This window comes from Capricornis sumatraensis, chromosome 13 (assembly GCF_032405125.1).
Source record: "Capricornis sumatraensis isolate serow.1 chromosome 13, serow.2, whole genome shotgun sequence".
NCBI classification, from domain to species: Eukaryota; Metazoa; Chordata; class Mammalia; order Artiodactyla; family Bovidae; genus Capricornis; species Capricornis sumatraensis.
Genome location: NC_091081.1, coordinates 89622702 through 89640774, shown reverse-complemented (window position 1 = coordinate 89640774; position 18073 = coordinate 89622702). Strand labels below are relative to the sequence as shown.

The following is an 18073-nucleotide window of genomic DNA, read 5'->3' as shown; positions in this document are numbered from 1 at the left end:
AGCGGGGGCAGCCGCCCCAAGAACTGGGCTCCCACGACTGCGATGCACACAGGGCTGTCCCGAGCGCTCAGTGAGACCCGGACCCCCAGAAAGTGTTAAAGGAGAACAGCGAAAAAAAGGGTGAAAACAAAGTCTGATTAGGATGTGGCTTTGAGCCAAGACCTGGGTTGGCTCACGTCCTTTCTCAGACCTTGCAGCTCCTGGGGCCCAGTCCTCCGTCCCTGGTGTGGAGGGGAGGCCGCCCAGCTGCAGCCCCAGGGCCAGGGGGAGTGACCACAGGCCAGGGGACTAGGCTGCAGAAAGTCTAAGGGGGTCAGACAGAGATAGAGGGGGAGAGAGAGAGACAAGGAGAGAGAGACAGAGAAACTCAGAGACAGAGACAGAGAGAGACAGAGAGGAGCAGAGACAGAGAGAGATAGGGAGAGACAGAGAGAGAGAGACAGAGAGACAGGGAGAGACAGAGAGATGGGGAGAGAGACAGAGAGAGACAGGGAGAGACAGAGAGAGAGACAGAGAGAGACAGGGAGAGATAGGGAGACAGACAGAGAGAGACAGAGGAGCAGAGAGAGAGACAGGGGAGAGAGACAGGGAAAGACAAAGAGAGAGACAGAGAGAGACAGAGAGAGATAGGGAGAGACAGAGAGATGGGGGAGAGAGACAGAGAGAGATAAGGAGAGACAGAGAGAGATAGGGAGAGACAGAGAGAGAGAGGAGCAGAGAGAGAGACTGGGAGAGACAAAGAGAGAGACAGGGAGAGATAGGGAGAGACAGAGAGAGACACTCAGAGAAGGAGGGACAGAGAGAGAGATTAGCCTCTAACTCTACCATTTCCTGACCAATGAAATTCTTTTACCCTTTTTTGTGTTAAATTTGGGGGAAGAACACAAAGGGCAAGGAAGTGCCCTGGAGCTCCGGCCTGAAGCGCCAGAACCCCAGGAAGGGAGGCCCGCGGCCGCCCCCAGGCCTCAGTCCGCGTCTGGGCACAGCCTCAGGAGCCCCCACGTCCTGACCTCTGCACACGTGGGGTCACAGAACTGAGCCCAGAGACAGGACCCAGCATCGGGTGTGTCCACGCAGCACTGCCGTCTGCGGGCTGAGGGGCGACGTCCCCCCAGAGCCCCAGGAAGCCCCCAGGGCCCATGGCCGTCCACAAGGGGCCACGCTGAGGCTGGGCTGGGCCTGGAAGTGACGCCAGGTTCTGAGGAGGTCACAGCCTCCAAGGGGCCTGAGACCACAGGCGGGACCCGCCTCCCAAGCTCGAAGGTCCGTAGAGGACCTCCGGCCCCAGAGACGGGCCTTCCTTGGTCACAGAAGGACAAGGGAACAAAGCCTCAGAGAAAGGCACGGGTGGAGGGAAAGGGGACTGGCAAGGGGGCCACTCAGGACTCTCTACACCCCCTTCAGATCCTTTCATGCAAACCAATGTCAATGGTTTCCGGCCAGAGGTAGCAGCCGGTAAGAACTCAGCTGGGGGGCAGGGGCTGGGCCTCACCTCCCAGGACCCTCGCCCCACGAAGATCCGGGCTGCAGAGCCTGTGGGGAGAAGGCTCGGTTGGAAGAGAGGCCTCGAAAGCCTGAGGACCGATTTTCTGCAGTTGATGTTTTTCCCGGTTAAGATCCATCTCAAGCGGACGCGTGTAAGCACTTCCATTCCCAGAGAGCACTGAAATGGGGTATCAGCTTAGCCAACAAGTAAGCGAAGCCACTGCTTTAAACAGAACCGGTTTACTAAGTGACCAGACTTTGCAGCAGAAAGGAAGTCCCATCTGGCGGGCAGCCGGCCCGCAGACAGCGCGGGCGCCTCCCCGAGAGGGCAGTGGGCCGCGTGGGCCCCGGGGGCTCCGTCCTCCAGCGCCGGCCGCCGGGAGGGGCGGGCTGCTCTCGGGCGCCGCCGTGTGGCCGGCGCGGGCACCTCCGCGTCCACGGCCGGTAGAGGCCCTTGGCCCGGAGCCGCACCTGCGCTTCCTGCGGGTGTAAACGGGTGTCAACAGCCTGAGGTGCCACGTGAGCGGAGAAAAGGATCCGGGACCCCACCTGGGTTTTATCTCCGGGTGAAAAGAAAGATCTCGTTTGGGCAACTCCCTGCAAAAGATACACCTTTGAAGAAGGAAGACCTGAGCCCATCACCAGTGGGTCCTGCAAAGCCGGGACTGCGCCGACATGTACGTTCAGGTCAGAGCCGTCTCTCGCGTTCCTCACCCTCGGGCGCCGGCAAACACTTAAATGCATCACCCACGAAAGGAACAGGGCGGCTCGGTGGGGCTGGTGCCAGCCCAGGAAACGGCTCTCTCTGCCTTAAGAGGGAAGCGGGCTGAGTGTTGAGTCTGAACTCACAGCCTGGGTGCTGCGTGCGCTCAGGCCGTGCTAGGATCGCACCTGCGTGTGTGGGAGACAACAGGTCTGGGGGCGGGGGCGGGCTGCCGGTCAGGAGCACACTGCCCGGGGCTCACAGCGGGCCCAGCACCCTCCACTACAGCGTCGATTACTGTCAGAGGAAGTCACAGGTGGGTGGCCTTGGGAATCCTAGTCAGAGTTGGATGCTTCCCAAGTCACTGATTCTCGGGAGGGGAGGGGACTGACTCCCTTGGGGCTCTTTCCTGGTGCAGGGCCTGGGTGCAGCAGCTGGAGGAGACGGCCCTGGTCTCACCTCCTGGGAGCCCACCCCTCCGGGTCCCCCTACAGCTCCGCTTACAGGACAGTGAGGAGCGCTTAGCAGATTTCCGTGAGCCAGAGGGGAGAGCTCCAACCTGCTAGTGGGGTCAGGATGCAAGCCTAGTTTTAACACCAATAGCATATAAAACACCACTTACAGTTTCTAGAAATTAAAAAAAAAAAACAGTGAGGGGGAGAAATTGGCTTAATGGAGTCTCAGATTCACAAAGTGACTTGGGCAAGTGGGCCAACCAACACGCCAGACAGAGGTGTGCTCCTTGTCTGAGGTCCTGCCTCCGGTCCTGAGGGTGTGAGCCAACCAGAGCTCAGAACGGAGCTTGGTTCAGAAAGCGGAGGGGAATGCAGGGCCTTAGATGAGGGGCGGGGAGGCAGGAGCAAGCGGACTCCTGGCGGATGACGTCCAAACGTCCCTCATCCTCAGAGTGCTCCCGACACGGCAAGGCAGAGTCGCCGGGGCCTGGGAGGAAGGGCCGGGTCCGAAAGACACGGAGGAGGTGCAAGGGCGTCTGGCTTTCCCAGACCTAGTGACCTGCTTTAAATACCTACGCTAACGGCCCAGGGGAAGCAGATGACGGGAACTGTCGGTTCATCAGTAGGTGGCAGTTTTAAAGATGATATGATTCCCAGCCTGCATTCAAACCAAGCCTGCCAGCCCGTGCGCCCAGGCCCAGCCCAAGCACCCAGGCCCAAGGAAAACCCTCCCGTGACAGATTCTACTCCACTGTCAGCGGCATTAAGGCAGGCAGCAGAATCTCGCACCATCTCTCTTTGTAATATTTAAAACTTTCCGTGCACCTGTTTATCCAAAACAGAGGTCTCCCTGGCTGAGACATTCCTGGGCGAGGCCCCTTACATCACAGCCAGTGTGGCCCCTCGGAAGAAAGGGGCCCCCCTCCCCTCTGCCACCAACAGGAGCAGGTCTAAGGAAGGAGTGGACGACCCGGCCTCGCGAGCAGAGTCCTGACCGTGGTCCTGACCTGGCTCGCTCTGTCTGTCCCTGACTCAGCCGCTTCGCCGTGAAGAAGCTAGCAGTCCCCTGAGACAGGTGCAGGAGACATTTCTGCGGCTGATCTCTGGGAGGGAGGCCAAGGCGGGCCTTGGCGTGTGTCTCTGCCATACAGAGCTGAGAGCACTTCCCAGAAAGGATGCTGGGGACACACGCTTGCAGCCCTCGCCCCAAAACTGGCCACGGAATCCCCAGACGGCACTCGCTCTGCCGTCTTAACCCTGGAGTGATCTCGAAACTGAAGGACAGTCACTTCTGTCTTTCAAAGGCCAATTTTTTTACATTTTAAATGTACTATTTGTTTTTTTAATTCTTGATGACACAAACCCAAGTACTCTGTGGAATCAATTAAGAGACAGCACAGATGACGCCCTGTATCCGTCATCTGGACCTCCTGAACGGTTTCCAAATTGGTAAGCATTTCTGCTCCACACTGAACAGTGATTCTCATCAATGGGGTGAGTGAGTCTCGGAACTTGCACTATGCGACTTACAAGTCTGTATGCGACTCTAACGTGTAATGTGAGGAGGACACCACAGTGATGTCCAAACAAAGAGGTGGCCCAGGGTGGCTCTGGGGCCTTTCTTCGGATTTGTACATTTTTCTCAACATTTTAAGAAAAATTGTGGTAGAGCAAGCAAAGTGCAGCCCTGCGGATGGAGTTCCGTGAAGAGAGCTTGACCGGGGCTTGAGCTAGTCTGTTAGTAACCAGGACAGGTTAACCAGATTCAAGGAGGAGAAGGCAAGTCTATGCCACGTTCTTATGAAGATGAAGACAGGCCCCAGAAGTGCTTGATGAGAAAGGGGCAATGACATGTAAAAACCCCAGCATCAGGGCTCAGCTGTGAACGCACATCAGAGCCGTGTTTTAGAGCCATCACGAGACTGCTCAGCCAGGCCAGAGGGAGCCAGGTAACCATGACCTCACCGTCCTCAGCTGGAAAAGTGGCCCCCCCAAAATTATCACTCTGCCCACTCGGCCATGCACTTCCCATCATTCCTCTGGGTAATGAAGAAAAAAGAACATTCCTTACCCACTTTCACTGAAACAGAGATGGAGCTCCCAGGCGAGAGTGACCAGCACTCAGCGCTCACATCTGGATCAGACAAAGGCCTGTGAGACCCTCTTCCAAGGCCCCAGGTCCACCTCTCGAGCACCCAGCCATTGCCAGCTCCAGGGGGCCATGGGCTGGGCCACAGAGGGTCTGTCTCCCCGGTCCACCGGGGGCTGGGACGGTACAGAGCTGAGCAGGGCGGGCAGAGGGATGGGAAGTCAGACAGACGTCCTCAGTCCCAGGAAGAGAATCACGTGTCTGCCATGCGCTCACCTCACAGGGAGGATGGACCCGTTTGTTCCTGGAGCCTTGATGACAGCGAACAACAAAGCAACCCGCCTCGGGCCAGGTCACCAATAGACGAGAGCACTTGGGGCCAACCCACTGATGAGCATGCTCTTTCAGCAGCGACGAAATCCAGCAAACCTGAGAGCATCCCAAACGAGAGGGGCCCGACAGATTCCGGCGCACGTCCTCGAGTGTTCTGAGCCAGGGCTCAAGCACGCCACAGATCTCTGTGCTCATCTGAAGCCTCCGAGCTTCCTGAAACTTCACTATTATTGGAAAACCCTTTGCCAGAAACCTCAAATGTTAACAGCTTGGCTTGCCCCCCACAAAAATAAACATAAACAGGGCGTGTGCTCACTGAGGGGACGGGGCCGGTCACACGACGCAGGGGGTGAGGGGCCTACCATCCACAGTGAGCCAGCCACACTGAGCAGAGGGGCCCTGCAGATGCTCTCAGGGGAGAGAGTGTGAGGGGAAGGAGCCAGAAACTTCTCGCCCACTCTCAGCTCAGACGGAAGCAGCGACATTAAAGGCCACAGGAGAAGCAAAGGAATCGACTGTGATTAGGGCGGAGGCATAAGAGACAGAGAGGAAAGGCGATCGGGGAAAGAGGGAGTGAGGAGAATGCAGACGCTCACGTCGCAGGAGAAACACGCTCCCAACCATATGGACATTTCGCCTCCCCTTAAATGCCAGCTTCATCGATTAACATCCAGTTTTATGTTGGACATAATAGAAATCTGAATATGATTATAGTGTTATGAGTCATTCTGGAAAGGGCCTCCTATTCTAATGATAATTTTAATTAAACCTGGCCAGGTAGTACAAGTTTCCATTTACAATGTCTTGCTTCTCAATGCTGACAATATAAATGAGTCACCATTTTATTGGGTTCTATTTATTTGTTTTATTACAAATCTCTGCTCTTTGGTTTTCAGCCTGGGACTACAAAACCGCATAAAATGCCTGTTATTATCACTTCTAGAATAACCTCTTCTTAGCCCACATGGAATTAGGATTGCACTTTCTGAACCCTTTCCTTCCTTGGGCTTCAGTTATTAATAAATATTCAATATATTAAGTGTTATTCAGACTCTCGAGATGTACAGAAATTAAGAGAAGGGTCTAATCCCACGGGCTTGCCGGTGGCTCAGATGGTAAAGAATCTGCCTGCAATGCGAGAGACATGGGTTCCATCCCTGGGTCGGGAGATCCCCTGGAGGAGGGAATGGCGGCCCGCTCCAGTGTTCTTGCCTGGATAACCCCATGCACAGAGGAGTCTGGTGGGCTGCAGTCCATGGGGTCGCAAAGGGTCAGACACGACTTAGCAGCTGAACAACAACAACGTGTCCCATTACCAATGCCATCGATTAGGGAATCACAAATGAACTCAGAAAACTATGACTGAATCTTCCTTCTCTGACGCCAGAATCCACCTGGAAGTCCGTCACTCTACACCCACGGCTTGTAAATGTGTAGACAGTTATGTTTCAATTAAAAATATATACAGTGTGACCCTTGCCCTCTATTCCAATGTTACATTGCCAATCTTAATAGCAACCTCATTCCAAAACCCTAGACTCTCATGAAGGCTTATTTTGATATAGAATTACTTAGAAATCTGTTCTGCTCTGAACCATCGCAACCTATGTTGGTTACATCGATGCCCATTTACTGCACAACCTTGTTATAGCCTGAAGTTGCTTACAGTTTTATTTATGGTCTTGATTTCAAATCAGAATTAAAGCGACCCCTCCAGATGTTTGGGTTTCCAGTCGCCGTGTAAATGGGCTTCTAGGCTGGAAAATCTTGATGACGTTTACTTTCCTTTTCCTCAACCACCTCCGTGGTCCCTCTTCTGCTGATGAACGAAACGCCGCTTTCCCAGAGCAGCAAATGTGCTCAGAGCATTTGCAAAAGGAGAAGGAAAAAACCATAGTCGCTGCCTGAGAGCTGAGCAGACAGTGGAGCAGTGGGGGCAGGGCCGTCCACGATCGCCCTGGAACTGAGGGGGACGTCTGACTCCACGTCTCCGCACTGTCAACGGTGGGCCCGCGTGTGCCGACCGCGGCATACTCCTATGTGGCTGCTGTCGCTCAGCCCCCACCCCGGGGTGTTCGACTCTACGACACCATGAGCGGTAGCCCACCAGGCTCCTCTGTCCTTAGAAGCCCCTGCCCCGACAGACAGCTCCTCATCACGTGCTGGAGGCCCGCCAGGGGACGGGGGAGGCCCAGCTGGACCGGCCTTGAAGGTGACCCAGCAGACAGGCAGGGAAGTCCACACCCTGGCCCCCACCCCCGCCCAGGGAAGCCTCTGGAAGAGAGCAGTGTGGAGGGCCCCAGCAGGGCCTCTCGAATGAGAGTAAAGCAGAGCCTTGCTGGTCAGGCTGCTGCGAAGTCAAGGAGAAAACACACACCAAGTGTCCCCGGAGCAAAGAAAGCTCAGCCCGTGGGCAGCACCCGGGGCGCATCCTCACAGGTGGCCAGAAGCCACATGAGAAGCAAGGCCACTGGCCTCTGCCTTCTCAGTGGGGCCAGAACTCCCGCAGGCAGCTCTAAAATCAGTCCCCAGCTCCTCCCAAACACTCTGAGCAAGGAGTCACTGGGAGTACAGTGCCCCCGGGAACACCCAGGAAGGAAACACCCACGTCCGGGTTTGCGGACTCCTGCCAAAGTCGGCACCGCTGCGCCCGTGATGGAGCAGAACTGCGGTCATCTGGACCACGTGTGAGCAGGCAACCGACACTGGAAGGTGCTCCCTAGGCTCGGCCACGAGCAGGATGGAAACTGGACCGGATCCAGCCCTCGAAGAAGGAAGGGACAGGTGAGGATCCCAGCAGGGGTCAGACACACCTCTCGCCCCCGCCTGTCACAGGAAAAGCTCGCGGTTCATGGAGGACCAGGCAATGATGCACATCCTCAGAGTCACAGGAATGCACACAAAGGTGCCGTTTCTAAAGCATGACTCTAACGGGAAAGAAAGGTAATTATTGAGCAAAGCAGATTCTCTTTGTCTTGAACACCAATTAGCGGAGGCGGTCAAACCCACCGACACACGGGGGAGACACGTCCCCCAACCAAGACCGTCCAGTGCGGGGAGCGGGGGGACAAAAGCATCACCCAGGGATGCCAGCGACAAGCTTCTGACTCCCAGGAGGCAGACGTGCTGCCTGCTTCCACCTGAGGAGACAGGGTGGTGCCGAGCGGGCAGCCAGGCTGGTTTCCTCGATTGCTGGTCCAGGCTGGCACCCCCACCTTAACAAAGCTCGCGCTCCCCCAGGGTGGCCCACTGCTCCGCACCCCACAGACAAAACCACCATGAGGCCAGCGTCCCCACGCCTGAGGGGCACAGCCACCTGGGGAAACCACGGCGTCAGGACCAGTGGCACGGCCGCCATCAGAAATAGGGTGAGTTACTGAACAGGTGTGTACCGCGAGCGGACACAAAAAGCCTCACGTTTAATCCTGGCACTGAGCTAAACAGAAGGCGTTGCTTGGTCGCACTTTACAGCAAGAACACTGGCAATTAAGACAGCTAAGTAATGTGCCTAGGACCACACATCCAGAAGACGCCCAGTGATCACTCCCCAGCCCCCAGGGACTGGCACTGTCTCTCTGGTTTATTAAAGACCAGATGTAAATCCCGCAGAGAGAAAGCCATCCTGCTGGAAACAAGCGGTCGCCTCCCCCCTGCAAACTGGAAATCGGTCTGAAAAGAGGTGAGCACTCCAGAAAAATCCAGCACCTCCAACGTGCCCTCACGGCCCATCAGCCAGCTTCTTGACTTGCTTGATGAGAGGTGGGGCGGGGAGGGGAGCTTGCCAAGAGATGTCAGGGCTCTAAGCTTTTCTCCTGGAGGCTGAAGCCACATAGCATCTTACTTGCAAAAATAGTGTTAGGACAAACAGTTTCGAGGGAAGTGCAGCCAAAGGGGGCTGGTACCCGCACTCTGCGTGCCATTAGCTTCCGCATGGGGTCCTCTGCAGCCGGTGCCGCCAACACCCAGGAAACCCTGAGCGCAGCCCTAGGAAGGCCAAGGCCAAGGGCAACCTGAAAGCGAGTGCTGAGCTTCTAAGAGTGCGGGCGGAAAAGAGAGGAAAACCCACAGGGAGTCCAGCAGTTCCAGGAACTAACACCCTATCCTGCTTTTCCACCCAGAGACTGGCAGATCCAGGAGGCCCCCTGAGGTGCCATGTGCTTTGGGCACTTTCAGAACAGCTGTGGCCGCGGAGGCAGCCTGCTGCAAAAGAAGTGAGGCTTGGTCTCCATTTCTCTGGGGCCTCGGATGCCCCGCGGTGGGCGGCTGTTTACACAAGCGCGCGTCTAAGCCCATCATGTGTGTCCAGATGGGTCGAGGCACCGACACACACAGCAAGTCTCCCGCCGCGGCCTCTCTGCGGAGATGAAAACCCCACACGGGCCGCTGAGCCTCTGGGAACCTCCTCTTGATCGGGTAGGCAGTTTCTAATCTGCACGTCATTTGTGAGACGCAAGGCAGGGACCAGGGCCGCCCCAGAAGAATTTTAGGTATGAACCGTGAACTCACTAACTCCTTCCCCCTGGTACTGCTCGAATAGGAAAAAAAAAAAAAAAGGTTCCCGGCCGGCTTGAGCTTTGCTGAAAAGCAGACCCGACCACAGTCCAGCTCACCCGTTGGTATTTTCGATACAATAAACGCCTTCAGGACCGTCCCGGGCACTTAGAAGCATCTCTCCACCAGAGGTGTTCTCTCTCCCTGCGTGTTTTCTCAAGCACTTGTTCAAAAACACATTTAAGTGGAATGTTTTCGTTTCTGCAGATTGCATTAATTATGGGTTTGCAAACACTGCAAGCCCACGAGGTCTGCCCGAGCCGGGGGCTGGGACACCCGGGCCGGGCCGGCGGCTTGGCTCGGCCCCTGCGCGGCGCTTCGAGCTTGGCACCGCGCAACGGTGGCCGGGCCTCGCCGAGAAGTCGCCGCTAAGAAAGCAAACCCGGCCGCGGTCCGCGCGGTGACCCTGGCGCTCGGCGCACCCTGCCCCGGGGGCCCAGGGCCGGCGAGCGCAGGACGCGGAGTCCCCGGGGCCCTCCAGTGTCTGCCCGCTTGGACGAGGGGAAGCAATCTCCTTGTGTCCCGGCATCTGCTGCTTCTAAGCTCACGTCCCCCGGGAGGGTCGGGCCCAACCTGCGGGGCCCAGGAGCCGGGCCCCTTCGCCCGCCCGCCGGGCAAGAGCCGCGGGGTCCGCACCGCGCGCCCAGGGCCGAGCGCGGGACGCACCGAGCCCGGTGGGAGCCGAGGCCCCAGCAGAGCCGCCCTCGGACAGTCCACCGGGCGGCGCCCTGGCTCCCGGACCTGGTCTTCCGCGCGCGACCCTGCCCCGCGTGCGGGGGCGGCGAGGGGCCCGCGGAGCACCACTTGCCGGTCCACCCGCGTCGGGGGGCCCCAGAAGCCGCGCGCGCCCCGCGGGCCGCCCAGGCCCCACCTGCTCGGGCCACGCGGGCGGGAGGGTCACCTGCTCGCGGCGCCTGAGCGCGGCGGCCGGAGCGGCCGGAGGGGCCCGTGGGGACGCGGCCGGCCCCGTCCGGGCAGGAGGCGGCGCGCCCGGCGCCGCGGGCCCACTCACCGTGAGCGCCGAGAACTTCTGCGCGGGCGCCGGCGGGAGCAGCGCCGCGAGCAGCGGCAGCCAGCAGAGCCGCGGCAGCAGCATGGTGACCGGGCGCGGGCCGGCGCTCTCCGGCCCCGAGCGGGGCGCGCGGGCGGCACTCGGGCGGCGGCCGCGGAACCGGCGGAGGGGCTGCTCGGGTCCTCGTCCCCAGCGCTCCGGGCGGCCCGGACTCGACCAGCTGGCCCGGCGGTCCTCCGCGTCCTGCGGCGGCCCCGGCTCCTGTCAAATAACTCCGGAGCTTCCCGGATCCTCCTCCGCCCGCCCTCCCCGCCCTCCCGTCCCCTCCCCCTGCCCCACCTCCAGCGCGGCCGCGGCGCCCCGCTCGCTCGGCTCCGACGCCCGCTCCGCCGAGCGGCCGCCGCGGGCGCGGGTCTGAGGGAGCTGGAAGTGGGGGGGGACCCGCAGGGCTATGCTGCAGCCTGTGTGGGTGCTGCGTGTGCGCGCCCCCTTCCCCGCACACGCGCAGCCATGTGCACACACGCACACAGATGCACACAGGCGTACACGCTCTCTCGCGCGCGCGCAAGCCCTGGGACAGCAAGATACACCTCGTCCTCCCATCCCAGGGCGCTGATCCGGTCCTCGCAAGACTGGTCCTGCTGGCCGATTCACCGCCCCCCCCCCCCAAGAGCTAACTCGAAGCCTAGGTCAGCCCCCAGTCCTCCTTGGGGCCCTGGACCTCTGGGCTCTAACGCCACCTCGTCCAGCCTAGAATTCGCCTCTCAACTTTACGGGTGGATTAGCTGGCTCTCTAGTAAGGGCAGCTGTGAGCAGGGCACCCAGTGCAGTCCAGAAGGTTCAAGGCGGGTGGCATCTTTGCACACCTTTCCGCAGGTGCACCCACTCTGGGATCTTGGGGGACCTAGAGATCTGGGGCCGGACTTGCAGGTAACCGGGACCTGGGGCAAGTGTGGCTGGCAGGAACGTGGCTGCTTCTAAACCCTTTCAGGCACTGATGAAGCCAGCATAGGGGGTGTAGAGGGCCCAGACCCCTTGGTGGAGACTCTGATGGGAAACCAAGAGAATTTTGCACGCCCAGACTCTGGACAGTACTCATCACAGACAACATTGCAGGAATAGTTTCTCCTCGGCTTACAACTTTACAGGAGAAAGCCCTGATTCTAGCTCACACAGAAAGCCAAGAGAGTGAAGATTCTGGAGAACAATGCTTCGATTGACTTGTCGGCACACCGAGAAAAAGAAGAAAACAGAAAATCCAAATCTGACTTTTAATCCCGTGTTTAATCCGAAGCTTTGGCAGTGCTTCGGGGACTGTATCAGCAGGCTCTGGGCCTGACCGTTGAGACAAAGCCTGGGCTGTTCCAACCACGGGGTCGCACGCTGAGGTGTTTTCCGCATGAAAGAGACAGACAGAGGGCCATGGAAAGGCGGGGAGGAAATGTGTGTCTTCTCGAAAGAGGGCTGCTCTGTGAATTCTCATTCAAATTCCAGAGCCCAGAAAATCTATTAAGTATTATACTTAAACACATTCCTTCTGGCTTGAGGGCTCAGAAAGAAACTGTAATAAAACCGGGACTGCTCTTGGGTCCGAGAAAGAGGTGAGCAGAGCAGCTGCACGTGGGTAAGTGACTAAGGAATGCCGGTAGGGAGCGTCCTCAACAGTCGAGGGAGAATGCAGAGTCGACACTGCCTACTGCTGGCCTACGATCGCCCAGAGAGGGAAACTTTCACCCAGACCTGGCGTGAACCCTTCAGCATCCGCTGCCAGAAATGTTGCTTTTACTTCGTGCTTTACTGAGAGGACTGCAAGCTGACAGCTTAAATATTCATTTGCTGTTGTGCGCTTTCCTGTAAAAGTCAAAAGATGGAAAACCCGCTCATTCATTCACTCTGACGTCAAGAGGAAGAACAAAAGCAGAAGGCCAGCGGCTCAGCCGGACAGCGGGAGCGGCAGAGGCAGGCCCAGACCCCCGGTGCCCAGACCTGCCCTCTGCCTTTTGTCCTGCACCTCCTTGGAGGCCCAGAGAAGGAGGGCGGGAGAGGGGGGAGCAAAGACGCGCCCCCCCCACCCCCGGCTTGCAAGCCCTGTGCTCAAGAATCTCGGCGTTTCCCTCACGTATCAACCACAGACTCCTCAGGGAGTCCACACAGAGAAATGAAATGTGTTGTCCAGGACCGTCCAATGAGACACAGCCTTTGACAGCTTGGGGTGGGGGGTCTCACAGCGCCCTGAATGCCAACTTCTAGCTCCTAAGAGAAGCTGGCAGCAGAGTTGGGAGACAGTCAACTTCCATTTTTGCGGAGAAAAACAATACGTTTATTAAAAACACTGGGTTACTGTTGTGTCTGTCTGTCATTCTCCGCCGCTGAGAAAGTTATTCCTGGCGTGGAGGCCAGATGGGTGCTGCGTTAGCGAGAACAGCCACTTAGTCGAGAATCAAGACAGGAAGCAGCCGGCTCAGTGTTTTCCAGGCAGTTCCTATAGGACAGGCCGGCCCATCGAGGAAGTTCCCTTGTCTTGGAAATGTGGGGTTTTTTAAAATTAGTAAGTGGATGAGGGCCCATTCTAAATTGTGGATTATGTATCTGGAATTTAACTTTTTTTTGTCACTGAAGAATATGAAGGAGAAACTAAGGACCCTATTCTAGCCATCCTCACATTTCCAAATCTACTTTCCCCCTAAGGCCACTAGCAAAATCCTCGATAAGGCATCCTGGCTTACTTTTTAATTTCTTTCACTATGCCAAAACTGCCAAAGGACTTCTTTCTTGTTGTAGGCATGATATAATTTGTTGTTCAGCCACTAGGTCACGTCCGACTCTGCAACCCCATGAACCGCAGCATACCAGGCTTCCCTGTCCTTGCCTGTCTCCCAGATTTTGTTCAAACTCATGTCCATTGAGTCAGTGATGCCATGCAACCATCTCATCCTCTGTCATCCCCTTCTTTTCTTGCCCTCAATCTTTCCCAGCAGTAGGCGTAATATAATGTAATTATTACTTCTGACTAATTTGTATTTGGCCAGAAACTTCTTGTCAGCTCCTTTTCCTACCTCAATAGGCAAAGCATAAGCTCTTTAAGCAAGTGTCCCTGTGAATTCTGTGTCTCCCAAATCTTACCAGGGGGTTGCCATCCTGAGGGTCGCCCGCGGGTGTGAGCGAGCCCTGGCCAGCGTGTGTGCCCTGGACATCGTGCCCACTTCACCAATCACCATCAGTCACTTATTAACATTTTCTCCCAGCTCCTGCTTGGCTCTGGCAGAAAGAGTCTTTGCAGCTCGCTCGCTCTCCCCAGGTGGATTCTGCACAATCGCCCCCTCTCGTATCTCTGTGTGTTCTGCCAACCCTCAGACTGGCTCCAGAGTTTACCCCCACACCAGAGGGTTGGCGTTTCTGGGAGTTTCTGACTCTTGGGTCTCTGCTTGGCCTCTTAGCCTGAAGGACCTGTGTCTTCCCTTAACTTTGTTCCCTTTGGCCCAGGAATGACCCTCACGTCAGTCCCGGGCTTTTAGCCCAAGCGCCTAACTCCAGAAACCCAAGCGCACGGAGGAGTCACAGGGTCTAGTTAGGCAGCGCCGGGCCAGCTGGCCTTCGCCACGACCATTAGACTCAGTCAGCGGGACAGTTTCCGTTAAAGCACAGACTGCGTGGACCCTAGTCTGTCTCAAGGCTCTCGTCCCTGTTTGTAGACATTTAAGTAACAGATAATCTGAAGTGTCTTTGTTCTCAATAAAATCACGTGGACTGATTTCTTCTGCCATCTCACGATGCCTTATGATATGGATTAGGACAATGCTTTCAAGGCACTTTATGGACGTTTTTAATGGATTGGAATTTGCTGGGTGTTTGATACAAGTCATCTGATTAACTCAGTGGAAACTCTGCAAAGCTCATATTTCACAGATGACAGACAATAAGGCCGAGATCCCTGGACAGCCCAGGTTGGCAGGAGCAGTGAGTGGCGGAGCAGGACCCTCACCCAGCTCTGACCCTGCAGTCTGCCTCTCCCCTCACTACCCACAGCTCTGAGCTGCAGACACGCCGCCACCGCCTTGCGCTGCTTGGCCTGTTGCTTCAGATCCACCACCAAGCGAGTTATGAAAGCACTTCGCGGTTGTTTGGGATTCACTGGGGACGCTTCCACCCCACGGCAGCACTTTCCAATGGTAAACCTTTTTAACATCTTCAAAGAAAGTTCTGTTTCACAAAGCCAAATACAAACTTGCGACGTTTACGGTGCGAACGTTCCCTCTAAAGGTGACAGGAGACAACTACATGGCTCTGAAAGTATGTATTTCTGTTGCCAGAGACAGACCAGCCTAAGGAGCCACCGTCCCATCGGGCCAAGCGTGAGGCAGCTGCCAGAGGCAGCATGGGGGTCTTGAAACAGGTTCGTGTCCACGACACTCAGAAGCTGTTTTTGCCTTTCTGTTCGTGAAGCCACATTTGTTAGTATATGGAACTTACAGAAGATAAGAGTTACAGAGCTAAACCAATAATAATTTTAAAAGCGCATCTCACCCAAAACTATGATGGCAGGAGGCATGAAAGAGGAGAGAGGAGGAGCTAACTATTAATTAGCACAGAGCAGCCAAGCTCCTCCAAACTCAGGTGACCCAAACCACCTCTGGATTCTCCCTCCTCATTAACCACAATGTAGGCATCTTCCCCTCCTTTCTTTATGTGAGACCTGCCTTTGGGGGGAAGGAAAGGGTGTTAAACAGAAATACGACTTGCCAGGAATACTCCGAGACTGGTGGACCACACAGGTGTGAGTTATGCAGACAGAAAGCAGTGTGAGAAGATCCTCCCACAAAAAAGCCTTTCAATCACCTTCAGCGGCCACGCCCCCTTCCCTAGCCTAGTGCAAATGCCAGGATGGCATTCCATCAAAACACTCCTCTCCCCCCCCGCCCCCGCCATTCCTGGTGATCTGAGCTGAATATTAAAATGCAGCCACACAAAGTTAGGAGAAGGAAGGAAATAACAAAGACAGAGTGGAAATCAGTGAAACAGAGACCAAAAAGACCGTATAAAAGATCGACGGGGCTGAGAGCGGCTTCTCTGAAAAGACAGACTAAACTGACAGACCTTTATCTAGACCCACCAAGAGAGAAAGAGAGAGGACGCAAACAAATCAGAAATAAAAAGAAGTTACGACTGACACCACAGACATACAAACGGACATAAGAGATTCCTGTGGCCGATCACACGCCAAGTTGGACAGCCTAGGAGAAATGGGTAAATCCCTAGAAACACGCAGCCAACAAAAGCTGAATCATTAAGAAATAGAAAATCTTATTAGCGAGGAAATTAAGTCAGTAATCAAAAGCTTTCCAACAAACAAAGGTCTAGGACCAGCTTGCTCCTTTGGTGAATTCTATCAAACGTTCAAAGAATTAATTAATTGCCACCAAACTCTTCCAAAAAATAGAACAGGAGAAACACCTCCAAACTCATTTTCCCAGGCAAGCATCATTCTGATATGAAATCAGACAAGGATGCCACCTGGAAAGAAAATTATAGGCCAGTGTCCCTGATGAATATATCAAACAGATGTAAAAATTCAAAAGAGAATGTTAGCAAACCTAACTCAACAATACATTGAAAGGACCACACAGAATGATCAAATGGGATTTATGCCAGGGATGCAAGGATGCTTCAGCATCCATAAATCAGTCAACACAACATGCCATTTCAACAAGATGAAAATATTAAAACGTATATGATCATCTCAATAGATGCAGAAAATGCCTTTCCACTTATGATAAAAACTGTCAACAAAGGGGTTATTGAGGGGTCGTGCCTCACCATAATATGGGTCATGCATGACAAGCCCACAGCTAATACGCCCAAAGGTGAAAAGCTGAAAGCTTTTCCCCTACGATCAGGAAGAAGACAAGGACATACTCTCACCACTTTTATCCAGCACAGTGCTGGAAGTCTTGCCCACAGCAATTAGGCAAGAAAAAGACAAGCGACCCAAATTGGAAAGGAAAAGTAAAATGCTACTATTTGCCGATGACACAGTATTATACACAGCAGACCCTGAAGACTCCACCAGAAACGGTTAGAACTAATAAACAAGTTCAGTAAAGTTGCTGAAAGCAAAACCAACACACAAGAAATGTCGTACCTCTTTGCAGCAATGACAAGCTATCGGAAAGAGAAGTCAAGAGAACACTCCCATTCCAACTGTACCAAAGACAGTGAAGTGTCTAGAATTTAAGCAGGGAGTGAGAGAGCTGTACGCCGAAGATCAGACATGAAAGAAAGTGAGCAACACCTAATGGAAAGATACTGCAAGCTCAATAGGTTGGAAGAATGAACGCTATCGAAAAGTCCATACATCCAGAGTAACAGACAAATTCAACAGAATCCCTATCAAAATTCCAACAGTATTTTTCACAGAAATAGAACAACTGTACATTTTTCACAGATCCGTAGAAGACCCCAAACAGCCAAAGCAACACTGAGGAAAAAGAACAAAACTAGAGGCACCATACCCCTCGATCTCAGATAATATTACAAACCTATTGTAATTAAAACCGCGTGACATTGCAGAATCTTAGATCAATGGGATAGAATACAGCCCAGAAATAAACCGATGCGTATTCGAGTGATTAATTTGCAGCAAAGGACCTAAGAATATACAAGGGGGAAAAGAATGACTCTGGCCCCTATCTCACAGCATACACAAAAATTAATTCAAAATGGATTAAAGACTTGAATATAAAACCTGAAACCATAAAAATCCTATGAGAAAACAAAGATAGTAAGCTAGCTGACATCAGTCTTACTGATGAGATGTTCAGCACAAGAAAATGTGTGTCTTTCAGTTTTATGGAAGAACTATATATATATATACATAATAAAATATATAATATATACATATATAATACTTTTTATATAAAATATATATAGTCAAAATTATTTCCATGAAAACACATCATGATTTACTAGGAGAGAATGGAATCTCAACTATTTGGATCGAATCCATTACCTAGAAGGTGGTTCAACGATACCAAAGAAATCTGCTTTAATCAGACAATGCAATTAACAGTACAATTTCTTGAGCATCAGCTTCATGTTTAACTAAGGGAGAATCTGTAAGTGCTCAAACTTCTGAAGAGGATCATTTGAGGGCTGGTCAGCAGGAAAGTATGGCTGAAACCATTTTGCCAAAATTTATTTTTTGTTTATTTATTGTTGGGGATCAGGATCATTAGGGCTTCCCTGGTGGGAAGCCAAGAATCCGCCTGCAATGCAGGAGACACAGGATCAACCCCTGGGTCAGGAAGATTCCCCGGAGAAGGGAACGGCAGCCCTGGGTCGAGAAGAGCCCCTGGAGACGGGCACGGCTGCCTACTCCAGTGTTCTTGCCTGGAGAATTCCACGGACATCAGCATCATCCAGGGCAGTTTTCAGTCCTTTGTTTATTT

General features: G+C 54.3%; 1 protein-coding gene across 1 annotated transcript in view; it reads right to left on the bottom strand.

Annotated features, from left to right (window-relative positions):
• The window catches only part of SMOC2 (SPARC related modular calcium binding 2), a 167042-nt gene extending 156330 nt beyond the window's left edge, over window positions 1–10712 (bottom strand). The window contains exon 1 of the mRNA XM_068984929.1: window positions 10629–10712. Within this exon, the coding sequence (XP_068841030.1) occupies window positions 10629–10712 (84 nt within the window). The remainder of the gene's footprint in view (window positions 1–10628) is intronic.
• Window positions 10713–18073: the final 7361 nt, after the last annotated feature.